This window comes from Neopelma chrysocephalum, unplaced genomic scaffold (assembly GCF_003984885.1).
Source record: "Neopelma chrysocephalum unplaced genomic scaffold, ASM398488v2 Primary Assembly neopelma1_74, whole genome shotgun sequence".
NCBI lineage: Eukaryota > Metazoa > Chordata > Aves > Passeriformes > Pipridae > Neopelma > Neopelma chrysocephalum.
Window position 1 is genome coordinate 4,532,328 of NW_020897735.1, and position 15,500 is coordinate 4,547,827.

Sequence of the window (15,500 nt, forward strand, 5' to 3'; positions counted from 1 at the left end):
CTTCAGTCTCAAAGAAGACAATACCAGGCATCAGCAACACCCCAGAGCATCAAATTAGTTCAGTCCTGATGGCAGAAGCAAAGAAAGACAGGTTTCTTTAAGGCCATAAAGGTAAACCCATGACCAAGCATCTTTGCTTGTCTCCTCAAGCTGCACTGATCTGTCATAACACTGCAGCAACACTGCTCTGCTTTGGCACAAACAAACCTACTGACAAACCCTGGCTTTGCCATAACAGCAGCGCTGCAGCCTTGAAAAACATGACCTGTGCAGCACCTGCAACTTGAGCTGGGAGAAAACAAAAGGACAAGCTGTACACTAAAACTCTGGGACAGGAATGGTTGATGGGAAAGCACAGCCACAGTAACACCCCAGGATTAATGGATGCTAAGACCGATGAGCAGCAGGCTGACCTTGCTATTTCCCACCACCAGTGTCTTAATCTGCCCGAGCTCTCTGGAGCCAAGCTGCAGCTGAGTCCAGACTAAAGGCTGCCCAGCAAGAAAGGCTCCCCTGTGTTCAGGGACACCACTAGACTGTGCAGCAGTAACTAATATTCGTGCTGCTCATCACGTGGAGACTCCGGATAAAAAGGGGTTTATCCCCCTTTTTGTCCTTCTCTCCTGCAGAGAAGGAAACCAGGTACAATGGCAGACTCAAAGATACCAAATACTTGTGCTAAGTATCATCTTAGATTTCATTTCAGAACTCCACCACCTCTGGAGTCCTGGTATTTGCTGCAAGACCCAAGAGAAGAACAAATGTAGCTCAAGGCACATTTCATCACTGCAGGATGACACTTCCTCCACTCCCAGGCAGCACCGTGTGCTCAAAAAGGAGACAGCCTGCCCAGAGCCTGAAAGCTATCAAGGGTACAGACAGATGAAAAAATTCCTTGGAAAAGGCAAAGTCATTTTGATGAGCCCACAGACACAAACCCAAACGGAAGCTGCATGAGGAAGGAAGGTACCTCAAACCATGATCTGCTTATTAGTGGCTACACATGGGTGGTGGATTTATGAAGTTGAATGCATGTACCCTGATGGTTTATCTTGGGTAGTGGTAAGAGGCAGAGCGTGTTGTGGATGGGGAGGAAGGCTGCTTCCTTTCCAACAGGCCAGGCAGGAAGGACAGAATTCCGTGGGGTAACAGAGTTATGCCACACTTGGGCACCCTGACCAAACTGACCACAGTGCATGGTCGTCTTGCAGAGGGAATTCAAGATGCCAATTTACACCTCTGCTCTGCCTAGAGAAGTATGCAGGAACAGTGCCAGGCTCCTTGCTATGCACTGCACCTCTGCAGTTCCAGATATAATTAGGATCACCCTGGCTGACAACGTGGTGCAGAGGCTCTGCCTCCTAAGCCCTTGAAGAAGACCCAGCAGACTGACTGCCAACACCTCTAGTGCAGAGTAAAGTCAGAGGCATTAAACTCTACTTGAAAAACCACACAAGACACCTCCATGTCAAGCTATACCAGAATGAAAGTTGGATCAATAGTCCCAGAAGAGATGAGCTTTTCACCTCCTGGCTGGTTCCAAAGTCCTTTTGAGCAACTGGTGGAACAGCACTTCTTATGTCCCAGGGAACATGTTTCTCTGTTCAAGTTTGGACAGTGATCATAGGAGGTGACAAAAAGGCTGAGCTTAACTTAAAAAAAAAATAAAAATAGGAAGGTCAAAACTGGTGTTGCCTTATCAATGGGCATTCTGAACCCATAGTAAAGTTGTGGCATAGTCACCTGGACAAACAGACCACAGTCTTACAGTCCTCTCCCTGTTTTCCAAAAGTAAAGAGTTTAACTAAACTCTTCCCCCTGGTGTCTCCCTTCTGCTTGTTTAAACCAATACACTGATTTCTAAGACATTTGCTATTGCCCATCCAGGTGTCCAGTGTGAGTTCAACTTAGTCCAAAGAGAATACAGCAAAATATCAAGTGCCAATGCAATGCCTCACTTGTTCTTTTGCACCTAAGTATTCTTTTAATATCATTCTTTCAACGGTCTATACAAATTCATTCAGGAAATGGACTCTTTCTCTATGATGAGTTTGGGGTGCCTGGTAGTTTGCAGGCCCCAGATAACAAACACAACTTGTATGAAATGAACAAGCATAAAAAGAGTAATGTTTAGGAACAGGAACAAATCAAAGTAGCACAGCCCAGGGGGAAGAAGTAAATTGCTGGGATCTCTGCTGAGAGCTGCGTGATGTAGAGGAGGTGACCTGAGTTTCAGTGCTGGAGCTGCAGCATCAGCTCTGCAGTGACACATGTCATGCACCAATCCCTGAGGGTATATTCTGCATTTCGGGATGTACCAACCTCCTCCTCACCCCCAGCTATAACCCCACTGCGACAGATCTCCTCTCAAGGCCACCACCGTGCTCAGGCAACTCCCAGCTATTCATAGAGGAGCTTCTATTAAAAGTAAAAGCACAATCAGCTTAAGAAATAGCCAGAGATTACACGAGAGATCACAGCAGCCAGAAAGAGAGAAAACCGACCATGTGCATTAGAATCAAGGGGTCCCATCCTGACCCAGAGCAGTGTAAGCTCAGAGTAAATCATAAACAAGTCAGTGAGGCTAAATATCACCATAAATCCTGTGAGGGTTAGAGCTTTGTTGTTTATTGGTTTAATTCTGAACTAACAGATCATCAGGTATATTCCCCTGCTGGTAGAGAACTGTTCCTGTGCTGGAAGGCAGGTGGCAAATGGACAGTTATTTTCATTATAAGCCCCTCTTTGTAGAAGTCTGTAAGTACTTGGATGAGGAAGAGCTCTCAGAGCAGAAACAGTCTGTTAATTTGTCAGAGCCCTGAGTCAGATCCTACGTAACTTACTCTGTCTTAACACATGCAAGAGTGGCAGGAAAGCAAAGAGGAGGAACTGAACAAAGACTTCAGATTTTTGCTTTTAGATACCTCTTTCCTTGTTTTAAGAAATTCAGCGTGGCCTCCCCCATCCCTGGATCTCCATTCTCAAGAAGAAGGAAAAAAAAGGCAAAAATAATAGTTTTTCCTAGTGCTCTCCAGGGTAAGTCAGCTCTGCTGTGAAAACATTTGCAGATGTCGAGAACCAACTGCTCAGCATCTCTGTAGACTTCTGCCTATTGATACTATGAGAAAGGGTCTAAATGCAGCTGAAAAACTACTCTGAAATACAGCTGCAGTTTATGCTCAGCTTTTATACAGCATTACAGCAACACTGCCTGGCTCTGAAGCCAAAATCCACAGCAGTATCAGATTAATATTGGCTGTGTCCTCTCTCAGACATCCCATATACTACACTGGCCACTCTTGCAGGAAGAGTGTTTCCCAGCCACAAAATGACAGTCAGAGCCCAGCAGTTCCCATGTCTGTTAAGTTGTGTTAACTCTTCACCCTTCCACACCACTGCAACAACGCAACCTAAAGCCATAAGAAACAGGAAAGGGAGAGTTAAAGGGGACTGGTGAGGCAATACATTATTAAAATATTATTTTCAGCCCTAGAGACTCGAGTTCAATTCCCATTTCCGTCACAAGTGAGGCACTGGGTTTATTCCAAACCTCATTTTGTATAATTTATTGTTCATTGCGACTGCAACACAAGTATTTTAGAAGAGCTTATAGTTTTGGGACTAAGCCCTGATTTTCAGGAAGGGAAGAGATGACAATGCAGGTCTCAGAAGTTCTAGGATTCTTTATACTTGTCTCCAGGAGCACTTAGGGAAACAGCATCATTTAAAGAAAAAAAAAAAGGACCCTCAAACCACCACGTTAGAAATTGCTGTTTTCAATAAATGAGCTACACTGCTCTTCTGTTTGCTCAATTGCTGTGGCCAGGGCTCAAAGAAAAGCCACACGAGTCACAAGACTTGCAGAAAAATGGCAGGAGCTGGCAAGTTTGCTTCCAGTCAGCGAGACACAGCTTGAGGAGCTTGCATAACGCCTGCTTCCAAGAAGTTTCCAAGAGCACGTTATGCTGCATTGCAAGAAGCTACTAACCAGGGACCATCTCGCTTCCATTTGGTCATGGCTGGATCTGCCAAAACTTGCCATGTCAGATGCTCTGGAGAAAACAGAGACGCTGTTAGATTTCAGATTCAGGGCTCATTCTTCCTGTACCGTGTCCTGAAGGAAAGAAAGGAGTTATCTACTGTAGTCAGCACCAGGCTCGGAGCTGTGATAAGCCTGAAGGTCATGAAGGAAGCAAACATCAGCAACTTAATTGTCCTGTCTGCCCATCTATATAAAACAGCTTAAGAAAACTACTGAGCTACTTTATATTCAACTGTTATTAAAATATTCAGTCATAGGACTCTGAAAACAAAGCTGGACCTAAGGACAAAGTATCAATGAGTCACCTGGAATAATTGTTTAAATATCTAATATTAAATTGTGCCCTCCTGTTGCAGCGTTTTGATGCAGTCTTGCCTGTTGCTCAGTGAACACTGAAATGTTCTCAGCCCTCTCTCTTCACAGCCACCCCAGTATTTATAGTAGGTGGTCCTGAGCAAGACATCCAGTTCTTATGACTAAACTCCATCAAGTTATCCCAAAATAAGCATGATGTGTGCTTCAAAAGGATCACAGATAAGTGTAAATAAAGAGAAACAGCTTTTTGGAGCTTTCAGAACCAGTCCTGCTTGCAGTCTGACCAGACCATCCAAGTGCTAAAAGTCAGTAGGGACAAAACCCTGGGCTCATTCCTCCTGTGCCACCCAACTCTGCTCTGAAAGACCATGCTCAAAAACTCAAGTGCTACCAGCTCATCTAGGGCAGCCTCTCATGTCCCAGTGCTTTCTAAGAATACCCTGACTCTCAAATCCAGTGCCTGATCTATGCCAGCAGCCAAAAGTGGCTGCACCAGACCCAGCCTCTGCAGAGCAGACCCAAGTAACCAGCAACACTGAACAAACCAACCTGCATGAGCAGCTAAAGCTCTTGGCACAACACTTCTGGAGAGAAGGCAGGTCTTTCCAAGGGTTCAGACAGAAGGAGTTGTCCATTATTGCTAAGAAAAACAGTTTAGTACTTTATGTTTAACTTTTTCTAGTCTTATTTCAAGTGTCCATTAATAACATACACCTACATGACACACAACAGACACCAACAGCCTCTCCTTTAAGGAAGGAGAAAAAGGTATAGGAATTAGTCACTAAGAATTTAACTTCACTCAACGTTGAACACGTCCATCTGCCTGTAATTAGAGACAATATTCTCTTACCTTGAGCTTTCACTCTCTATAAGGATGTGCAAAACCAGGTCTGAGACTAGGAAAAGAAAATTTCATGTGGAATGAGGAACTGTCCCACCAGCGAGCTATTTTCCCACCATGCATGACTAGATTTCTCTTTTTTTTTTTTTCCTTTGGACCAGATTTAGTTTTAGCTCTCCTCCCAACTAGCAGTACTCTGACTCATATGGTTACAGATCTGTAAGTCCAAGAAGGAAAAAGTATTACACCCAAAGCTTTTTGGGTGGTTTTTTTTAGTGGCTATTAAGGAAGTAGGTTTACCCTGCATATTTATCAGTAAATTTCCTTTCACAGACGCCACCTCAAAACCAATTTTACACTGGGCACACAGGCTGAGCACCATATGCTTCTAAATGACTGCCTGCCACCCCTTCAGTAAGTCTTCTGGTTTTGCCACTCAAATGCACTGCCTGAAACAAAAATCTGAGTGCTGGCTCACATGGGTGGAGCACGCATGGGTTTGTTCTTGTCTAATAAATTCGCTGCTCAAGGCATCATAATAAGTTTCACCCCAGTAGCTGGAACAGAGCAAGAACTGTTTTCTTGATTAACTTAGGCTAAGTTGTCAACTTCTTCCATTTCTCCTCAAAAAGGTCCATCTTAAAGATGCCTCCTTACTCAGGAGGACTTTTACTCACACTTGTAGAGACTCAAACCTGAAGTACAGAGCTGGGACATTCAGGAATTCACCAGAGCAGGAAGGGGATCAGCTTCCTGCCTTAGAACAACATTTTCAGAAGCTGCCTCAGACAGGAGTTGCAGACAGCCTCCCACTTCTATTTAAGTCTAGCTGGGTTCTACCTGCTGGGAGCATCTGGAGAAGTCAGGTTCAAGGACTTGGCTTGGCATTCCCACTCAGTCATTGAATGGCTTCTGAAAACAATCTGTACCCTTTAAAAACAGAAGCTCAACTCTGCTTTGCCTGGGTTTATTTAGGGTTTTTTGACTGTGTGATAAGCATGTCAAGTTTTGAAAAGCAGTAACAGCTGACAGTTCAGCACAGAGGAATGCTTGTAGGAACTTCTGATTTCTCTCCCCACTGGTTCTGTACACGCTTTACAGCCCAGCATCACAGCATACCGTTTATTGAGCAAACACACAACAAATTCCACAACACTTACTTTATCTCAATGTACAGTAAGGACTAATCAGAACTCCGGATGCTTCTAAGACTCTCAACTCGAGGATTATCAGGGTAACCAGGAAGAGTTTACACAAGCAGAGGCGGCATCCCTGATCTGTCAGCTCTCAGGTGACGAATTCCAGCAATGACAAGGCCACCTGTCATTTTCACACACCAGTAGGTTCAGGCAAACACCAACTTGCACAGCACTGAGCATCAGCTTCCCAACTGGAGATACAGCTGGTTTCCTTTCCCTGGGTAAATTCTGATCTGATCTGAGACATGCCATAAGGATCTCCTTTCCTAGAAAATACAAGGCTGGTGGGCAGTTACCAGAAGCATGAGAGCATCACTAAAGAGTTAAGCTGAAGAATACAGACAGCAAGATCTGCAGAGAACCTGTAACTGCTGCAGGAAGTAGAAAAAAATATTAGACTTGTATTTATCTGAGCCAACCCCTATAGCATTAAACCAAATCAACAGAGAACAAAACACAGGCAGACACTGATGCTGATCTGCAAACACTGAGATTCATGGGTTTTTCCCTTACAGCCATCCATGTTATGTTATAATTTAACTTAATTATGTATCTCCTTCTAGCATTCCTCCTCCCACAAGTGTTTGCACAGAGCTGTACAGATTTGTCTTAAGTGAAATTATTTTATCTTGGGGTCTGCTGTAACACATTACCCATTTTCCCCCAGCGCTGCATATTTTCTTCCTTCCCCATTTAATCTAAAATTAAAATAGGTATTTCCTTCACTGGAGACCAAAGGCTTGCTGCCATTTGAAGGACTTATTTGACCATGATTTGTTTCTCTATACAGCAGAATCCTACTCCTGGCTCTTGCACCATCCACTGCAATCCTAAATAAGTCAGTTCCCAAGCAGTGCCTATGTCTTTAACCTGCTAATACACCACAGGATTTGGTTGGCTCACAGATGTATTTATCATACAACAATTAAGGGTCTGTGACTTGCAATTAATCTCTCTGCCAGCGCCCTGGGCATGTAAACACATCTCAAAGCAGAGCACAAAAAAAATTAGAAGAATCATTTAAGAACTCCTTTCGTGTCCAGAGCAGAGCAACATAGTGAGTGTATCTTCGTGTTTAAATTTAAATCTGCTGCTGAAGTAGTGCAGTGATGCTCAGCATTACCCAGCACAGCAGACATCCACACTCTATACATAACACAGCTACGATTTTTACAAGTTTTAAACACTCAGTTCTCAGCATTCAAGTTCACAAACCACATACTGCAGAAGCAGCATGAGCAACCTAAAAGCACAAAGATCATTGACAAAACAGTTTTCCTGCAGGAACACTCCAAGTATCTGCATCTCTCTATGCATCCCTTTAGGATCTTTCACTTCTAGGTAGTTGCTAAATGCTGCTGTTGGCCTCTGGAAGTTTTTTGCTGGAGAAGCCTCCCATAACAAAGCAAAGTATGTGTTATCAAAGGAAGGCATTCCCTCATCATATCTTGGGGCTGTAAGTATCTCTAAATGGCTGAGGAAGGTTGAGATATGAAGAGATTAAGTTGCTCCTCAAAGTTGCACCTGAAGCCAAACTAAATCTCGTGGCCTCAGGATTTAGCTTTGCATCCTCGGTATGGGACATCACTGCTGGCCTGTGCCTGATTTTGTCAAGGCAATTACTGCAGCACAAGCACTGTGCTTAATTGGTATTTAGGCTTTCCACTGCCACAGGCGTTGCAATGCTGCATATTCCCCGCTCTTTTATCCATGTGGAAATTTCAGTGTTCTAGGAAAGGCAAGGTTTGCCCAACACAGTTGAGTTTAGGTCCATGCCTGCCTCCAGTTCCTTCCAGACAACGTACAAACATCAGCCAATTCAGCACAGGCCATCTGAGCCTGGTGGCAGACTGGCGAGTGCCCCTATCTGGGGTGTAAAAGCTCCCAGGAGAGGATGCTTTCAGGGTACCAGCCCCCAGCTCAGGTCTGGGATCAAGTAAACACCAATTCACTTCCCACAACTTTTTGATTGGGTTCCTTGATCATAAACAAGATGGTTTCATCTCCACTCAAGTCCTTCCACCTACTGTTCCCAGCCCTTAGTCACTGCCTCCTCAGCAGCCCCCTTAAACCATCTGTTCTAGAGAAGTCAGAGGTGCCTCGTTTTCTCCACAAAGAGCCAGGCAGCTGTCCCAGCACCCTGCCTTGGATCAGACACCACCACCACAGGGCACAGACATTCAGAGAGCCGTCTGAACACAGCTCAGTGCTCTCAGTTTTCCTGTTTGTAAAGCACAGATAACAGTAATACTCCCACAAATTCAAAGATTTGCGTAACAGTGCTCTGAGATCATAGGATTTAAAGAAAACACATTTGTTATTTTCACATGGCAAAATAAGAGTGGCATGAACATGGATGATTATACAAACAGCTTCGTGGGCTGTCTTGTACATCCCCCTTACTGGTCCTTTGGGCTCTCAAGCCAAATTAGCACATACCACATGCTTTGTTCTTTTCATCAGACCAATTTTGCTGGTATTGGTGCCTGCTCCAAGACCTTCTTATTTAAAAAAGGTGTTACAGAGAAGTAACAACACCTTAAGAATAGACTAAATGATCCCTGAGGTCCCTTCCAACCTGAGTTATCCTACAAGCCTATAACCACACCAACAGGAAATGCCTGGAGCTGACCCGATTAACCTTCCTTTCAGTTCTGGGGCCCAGGATAAACCAGTCTACAAAGAGATGTGTCACCTGTCTGGCTTCTACGTGGCTTCTCTTGTCTGTTCAGTGATTTTAACACTATCATCCTGTATCCTAGTCACTATGCTGAGTCTCCAGCAGTAAGAGCACACATAGCAGCCACACTGACATCTGGTATTATAAATACAAGCTCTGCACTGTTGGATAATCTGTTAACAGCAGAGTAAAGTGTCACTGAAAGAGCAATTAGCAGCAGCTAGTAAGCCATCACATTCAGGAGGAAAAAAAATATTTGTTTGGTAAGATGTGCAACTAAATATTGACGGCAGTCAGTATCACTCCTCTCTGCTTTGAGATTTCCAGCACATGTGGAACTCAGTGCTACTGCAAGGTGCCCACAGCAGCCCTAGACTGAAGCTCTGCATTGCCACAGCACAGCTCTGGCAGGGGGCAAGTGTCCCCTGTTAAGGGAACATGGCTTGATGACAATTTGAAAGGAGTCCCACAGGTCATGAGCAGGGAAACCAGCCCTGGCAGGGCCTCCAGCCCCTCTGCTGAAGTGTCCACATCAGACATATCAGCCAGCACCAACCACATCAGCATTTGTTCTTGCAGAGATTTCCATCCACTCAGAGAGAAACTCATCAGCACTCACATTCACTGTGCAGCAGCAGCTGCTGAGCAATAGCTGCACCACCATCCTGGTATCAAGCTGGAGCAGTGACATATGTCATGTCCACACTACAGCAATGATTGTATTTGTACACAGTAGGTCTACACACAATTTCTTCTTATGCCTCTTCAGACAAAAGACAGCCCCTATCACAATTACACTGAAGAGCCATGCTTATTCTGGGTACTATTTCCATAGCTTCTTATCATGGTTTCCAATACCCACACAAAAAAAAAAAAGACTCCACATTACAGCAGGGCCCCAACACTATTTTAACAGGACTAGGGTTTGCAGCATATACACACACATTCTGTGGTAAGAGGTCTCAAGTTACCAGTCTCTAAACTAGCCAGCACTCAAGGGTATCAAATGGAGAAAGACCTCTTCACTCTGACATATTTTCCATTTCCCCTCCAATTATTTCCTCTAAATGCTTTTCTGCAGACAGGTCTCAGCTTCTACTCAGGGGACCTTTCATTATTTCATTTTCTAAAAGCCACAGCACTATAACTTGCTGCTAGAGAGACAGCTGATGGGACACAGTGAGGTCACAAGTTCTCCTGGGACAGGAGTCATCAGAACCAGACAGAAAACACTTTGATTTGTTTATTTTCCACCAAGCAGATAAAATCCCCAGTTCTAAATTGGTGCCAGTAGAGATGCACCAAGGACTAATATACCCCCTTGTGTGCTCAGTCTAAAGGAGAGGGGCAGAGTACCCCAAAAACACCGACTGTTCTTCAACAAACCCTCCTCTGGCCCTACAGCCACATGTTATCTATGACACCACTGCAGCACTGCCTGCACAGATCCTCTAAAAAAGATTTACAGCATTAGGCTGCCAGTACTTAGAAAGCATGAAAACAGCAGAGCCAACAGGTGAACCTGTTTTGCTCACAGATTTCAGGAGATCCATTTTCCCCTTCTTCTTAGAAAGCTACAGCCCAGCAAGCTTTTCATTTGGGTGACAGGAATTGTTATTTTCTTCCTGTGTCTATGGACAAACAAGTGGATCCTGGACTATGACCTGAGGCTCAGCAAAATGTGTTTCTGCCATGTCCTTCCCTTGGCATGATCCCAGCATCCCTGGAGGATACATTGCATGGACTCTTGAAAGTTAACCAGAAAGGATCCCAAACTCTTTGAATTTTACAGAAAAACTCCTTTAGCCTATAGCTAAGAAAAAAAACCTCTTGCTTCGACTATGCTTTCATTGTACCAGATACAATCCTTGTGCCTTCTTCCCAGCACAGACAGCACACCCTGCACTCACTGCTCAAGGATACCCTTGCACAGATCCAGAATTTGGGGCTACTTGCAGCTAAACAAGCAATTAACCCATACCACAGACCCTTCTGACAGTCAAAAACCTTTATAAGCCATCCGTCAGCAAACAGCTTAAAAGAAAAAGTGGGGGTGGCGGAACGAGATCCAATAGATGTTGTCACAAATGCAGTTTGCTGAAAGAGAAAAACCCACACAAGCATCTGACCAGGTACCACAGCAGTCGCTGCTTTTAAGGCAAGTCACCAGCAACCTGCATGCTCCTCACAGCACAAAAAAAACGACCTTGATAACTAAAACCTGTGTATCACTTAATACAATTAATTACTAAGCCAGGAACAGGCTGAGGAACCCCCCCTCCCCAGGTGTTGTGTGTCTGCGCTGGAGCAGATAACCAGCCGGCCCGGTCTGCAATTTACTCAAGTTGCAGATGATGAATGCGAAGGTCACATGAAGGGAAAGCATCAGTATATTGCCTGTCACAAAATGGTAGCACCCGGGGATTTGAGCATAGAGGAGAGCTCTAACCCCGTCCTTCCTATAGCCTCCCCGCAGCTCCTGACATGGCATCCGCTATGGAGGACAGCGAGCCTGGGCTGGGGGAGGGGGACGGAGCAGATTAAACTTAAACACCCTCCGCATCACCCCCCCCCAGCAGCGACAACATCCATCCCTGAGCCCCGCGGCCCCGCACGGAGCAGGGGATGGATGCGGCTGGTCCCCCACGGGCACTTCGGCCCCTCCGTTATGTAACAGCCGGGGGGCACGGGGGGGCCCGCACCGGCCGCCAAGGTGCGGCAGAGGCGGGGACCCCGCTGCGGAATCCCCCGGGCGGGGAGCCCTCCCTCCCTCCCCTGCCTCTGCGAGCCCCTGCACCGCAGCGCCCGGGCATCCTGCAGCGCTGCCCGCGCACCGCACACGCACCGGCCGGGCAGCTCCGAGCGGAGGGAGCGCTGTCCCCGCACCGCGCTCGGAGCCGCCGAGCCGTGCTAGCAATGCCCACACCGCGCCGTGCCCGCGGACCCCGCGCTGTCCCCACGGCGGCTCTGCCCGCGGCGCTGCCCCCGCACCGCGCTGTGCCCGCGGACCCCGCAGCGCTGCCCCCGCACCGCGCTCGGAGCCGCGCCGTGCCCGCACCGCGCTGTCCATGCGGCAGCTCTGCCCGCGCCCCCCCGGGGGACCGGGACCACCACCAACCCCCATCCCCGCACTCACCTCCCGACGAAATTCTCCAGCACGGAGCTCTTGCCCGCGCTCTGCCCCCCCACCACGGCGATCTGCGGCAGGTCGAGGTTGGCGTTCTGCCCGATGGCGGCGAACGCGTCCTGCAGCCGGTTGACCAGCGGGATGAGATCCTCCATCCCGCGGTTCCCCATGGCTGCGGCGCTGCTCCTCGCTCGGGGCGAGCTCGCGCTACCCCTTCCCGCGGCGCTCCCCGGCTGTGGGGCGGGCGGGCAGCGGCTCCAGCCCGCGCCCCTCGCCCCGCTCGACGCCGCCCGGGCTCCGCTCGCCTCAACCCGCCCGCCGCGCCTGCAGAGCGCCCCGCGCCGCCGCCAGGGGGCGTTAAAGGCGCCGGCGCCGCGGTGCACCCCGGGAGTTGTAGTCCGGCGGCTGCGAGGGGGCTGAGGGGGCCCGGGCCGGGATGGCGCCGGGGGCTGCGCCCACAGACACGGAGCTCGCTGCCCAGAAGCAAAACAGCCCAGGCTGCCCGCGGGGCTGTTTCTGTGTGGGGCAGGTTGACACGCCTGTATAGCCCAGCCGGTGTGGGTGTGAGTCCCCATCAGCCTGCTCCACAGTCAGTCATAGTGCACCTGTCCATAAGCCTGCACGGCCCTGTGGAATTCAGTCACTGTATCTATATTATCTATTATCTACTATACCTATATGATCTATGCAGTGCAGCCAGCGAACATGTATGATTTGGTTGATGTACCCACGTGGTTTGGTTACCAAACCTGCACGGTTCAGTCTTTACAGCCACGCTGGTAAGTCAATACACCTGCACAGTTCAGTCACAGTAACTGAGAATTTGGCTGACGCACCTGCACGGGAGGGCTTTGTGTGAGAACAGCACTTATAAATTCCCAGAATACAAGAAATTACTGATATGATTAAACTGGATGTTTGCAAAAACGCTGTCACACTCCAAGCAACCTGGTCTAGTGGAAGGTGCCCCTGTCCATGGTAGGGGGGTAGAACGAGATGGTATTTAGGGTTCCTTCCAACCCAAACCATATCGTGATTCTGCTGCTTCATCTTCATTCAAACACAGATGAAACATGCGTCAATTTCTGTTTAAAGCTGCCAAACAGGAGATTGTTGTTGCTGGGTTTGTTTCACAGAAACACAAACAGGTGCTTCATTTTATGTACCCAGATTTTGGGTTTTTTTAATCACTTGCCTAGAATAAAGAGGCAACAGCTTGCTTTGGGGTTTTTTTAAAGGGATTGGTTTTTAATAAGAATATAATGCGAGGCCATATTTGATTTGAAAGTATAGCAGTGAAAACAAGTGCTCAGAAAAGCAGCCGATGGCTAAGGGTGACTCAGGAGGATGGAGAGTGCTGCGTTTCAAACACCTCTCAGTTTGTGCTACCCAGTACTCCTGTTCACAGCTCAGAGCGAGCTGGGGGTGGTGGGGGAAAGGACTAAAAAAAACTGCAACAGATTTTGAGCTGTCTGTTTTGCTTCAAACAGCAACGTTTTAGTTATAATGGTTATAAGGAATGTTTACAGATGTCCATCAAATGGAATCCATGCAAAAATACCTACCTGGACATACACAGAAACTGGAACAACCATGTTGAGGGGTTGCCTCACTGGGTGAGTGAAGATGCCCAAGGAAACGCTCTGAACACATCACAGGTGTGCAGGTAAGAACACTGAAGGAAGGGAAATAAACTGCTCCATCTGTGTGGGTAACACCACTGCAGGGCACACGTGGGCTGTTTTGGGGGCTGTCAATGCTATTTTTTTCCTCTCAGCAAATTTCCCAGTAAATGTGGAAAAACAAGCTTAAGAAACTCAGTGTAGACTGTGGACAAAAGCCTTTGAGCATCTGTGCAGCCATTCTGATAATTTATGTTGAAGGAATCTGGAGAAAAAACACTGTAGCTAGCTGCTCCTTGTTAGAGGTCACCACAAAAAGAAGAGTGAACAGTATCAAAGGCTCAGATAATGATGTCACCTTCCTTCCTGGATCAGAGCTGATGCTCAGGGAACTTCAGACCATGAGCACCTTTGTAACATTATTTGAGGAACCATAAGAAGAAAATTGTTCTTTTCCTGGAGTTTGCTGTAACCTGAAGTTCACCAACTTCAATACAGAGAAAGATCGCCCAGTCCCATCACTGAAATCACCTCACACAATTTACCAGCTGTACTAATAAGCCTCAGTGACCATGACCAGCCTCACCTGGGGCTTCTGCCCACATCTGTGGGCCCAGGAGCTCTATTTAAACTCAGCCCAGGACCATCATTCAGTAAGGAATGATGAAGAAATGCTTGTCTCTAATGTGTTTGCAGTCCTTTGTGCCTAGGGAGTCTTTAGTCTGACCTTCACTCATGGGTTGACTCCTAAGCTTTGTCCCAGTGCATTCTAGGCAGGTATTTTGTTCTGAGTGAGCTAACTCCAGAAATAATAATTTATATTACCCCATTTTTCTGGAAAGCTAAAATTGAACTAATATTTTTGCTTTGAAAAGTATTTGTGAAAGACTATTGAAAGTACAGTATGTCAACAGCTGATATTGAAGACTGAGGGGGGAAAAATAGGGTTTATGCAGCCAGTTAAGGAGCTGGTACAGCACTAAGGCTCCTGAACGACTTCTTTGCAGGTATTTCTTTCAATATTATCTGGTTTTACTTTTCTGTGACATTCATACTTAGTTTTTGGGAAATGTGGTCCTTGGTCTAACTGACTGTGGTCTTAAAGGGCAAAATTGGACAGGAGGGATGGGGGGAGGTAACAGGATGCTCTCCAAGTAGACAAAAAAAAAAGAATAATAACTTGCAGAAATATTTGCAAATTTTACATGATCAATATTAGCGTGAAACTGAAACATGCACAGAATGTGCTCCTGCTTCTCTGCCCTGCTGAGATGTTTGTAAGCAAATGAGATCACTGTCTGCCTGCAGCGTCACCCTCCAACAACTCATTAATACCGTGAAGTCTAAACGCTTCTGCAGCAATTGCAGTAGCTCAGCCCAGACACTGAACTCGGGTATTGAGACAGCGAGGCTTGGATTTTCTGAAGCTTTAGAAACTTACACCTCCCACTGATGAACAAGCGAACTGCAGGCACTCGGAATCACTCCCAGAGCCTTCCATTTTCTCTCCTGCCACAAACTGAGTTGCAAGGATGTTAGCAGTAGATGTGCCTTTTGATTCTTAATACCTCCTACCTGTGACTTATGCAGCAGATATAAGAGGAGAAACAACTGTGTGATCATTCCTCATGGGGCATATTAGAAAACTGCAATGTCTGTGGAATTAAAAGG

At 46.7% G+C, this 15,500-nt stretch overlaps 1 protein-coding gene and 1 long non-coding RNA gene across 18 annotated transcripts in view; one reads left to right on the forward strand and one right to left on the reverse strand.

Moving 5' to 3' along the window:
- DNM1 (dynamin 1) overlaps positions 1 to 12,514 on the reverse strand; it is a 66,736-nt gene extending 54,222 nt beyond the window's left edge. For 10 of the 17 annotated variants that reach the window (XR_003534895.1, XR_003534893.1, XR_003534894.1 and 7 more), the window contains exon 1: positions 12,217 to 12,513. Coding sequence is in view for 14 of the 17 variants with exons in the window: in XM_027687439.1 (XP_027543240.1) it covers positions 12,217 to 12,377 (161 nt within the window). In the remaining 3 variants the exon portion in view is untranslated. Of the gene's footprint in view, positions 1 to 12,216 lie in introns of all 17 variants that reach the window. The other 7 variants (XM_027687440.1, XM_027687442.1, XM_027687437.1 and 4 more) reach the window with 1 other exon arrangement.
- A 3-nt stretch (positions 12,515 to 12,517) lies between these two features.
- On the forward strand, positions 12,518 to 14,999 carry LOC113969568. Its single transcript, XR_003534896.1, has 2 exons — positions 12,518 to 12,986; positions 13,737 to 14,999. It is a non-coding gene; the product is annotated as an uncharacterized LOC113969568 (long non-coding RNA).
- Positions 15,000 to 15,500: the final 501 nt, after the last annotated feature.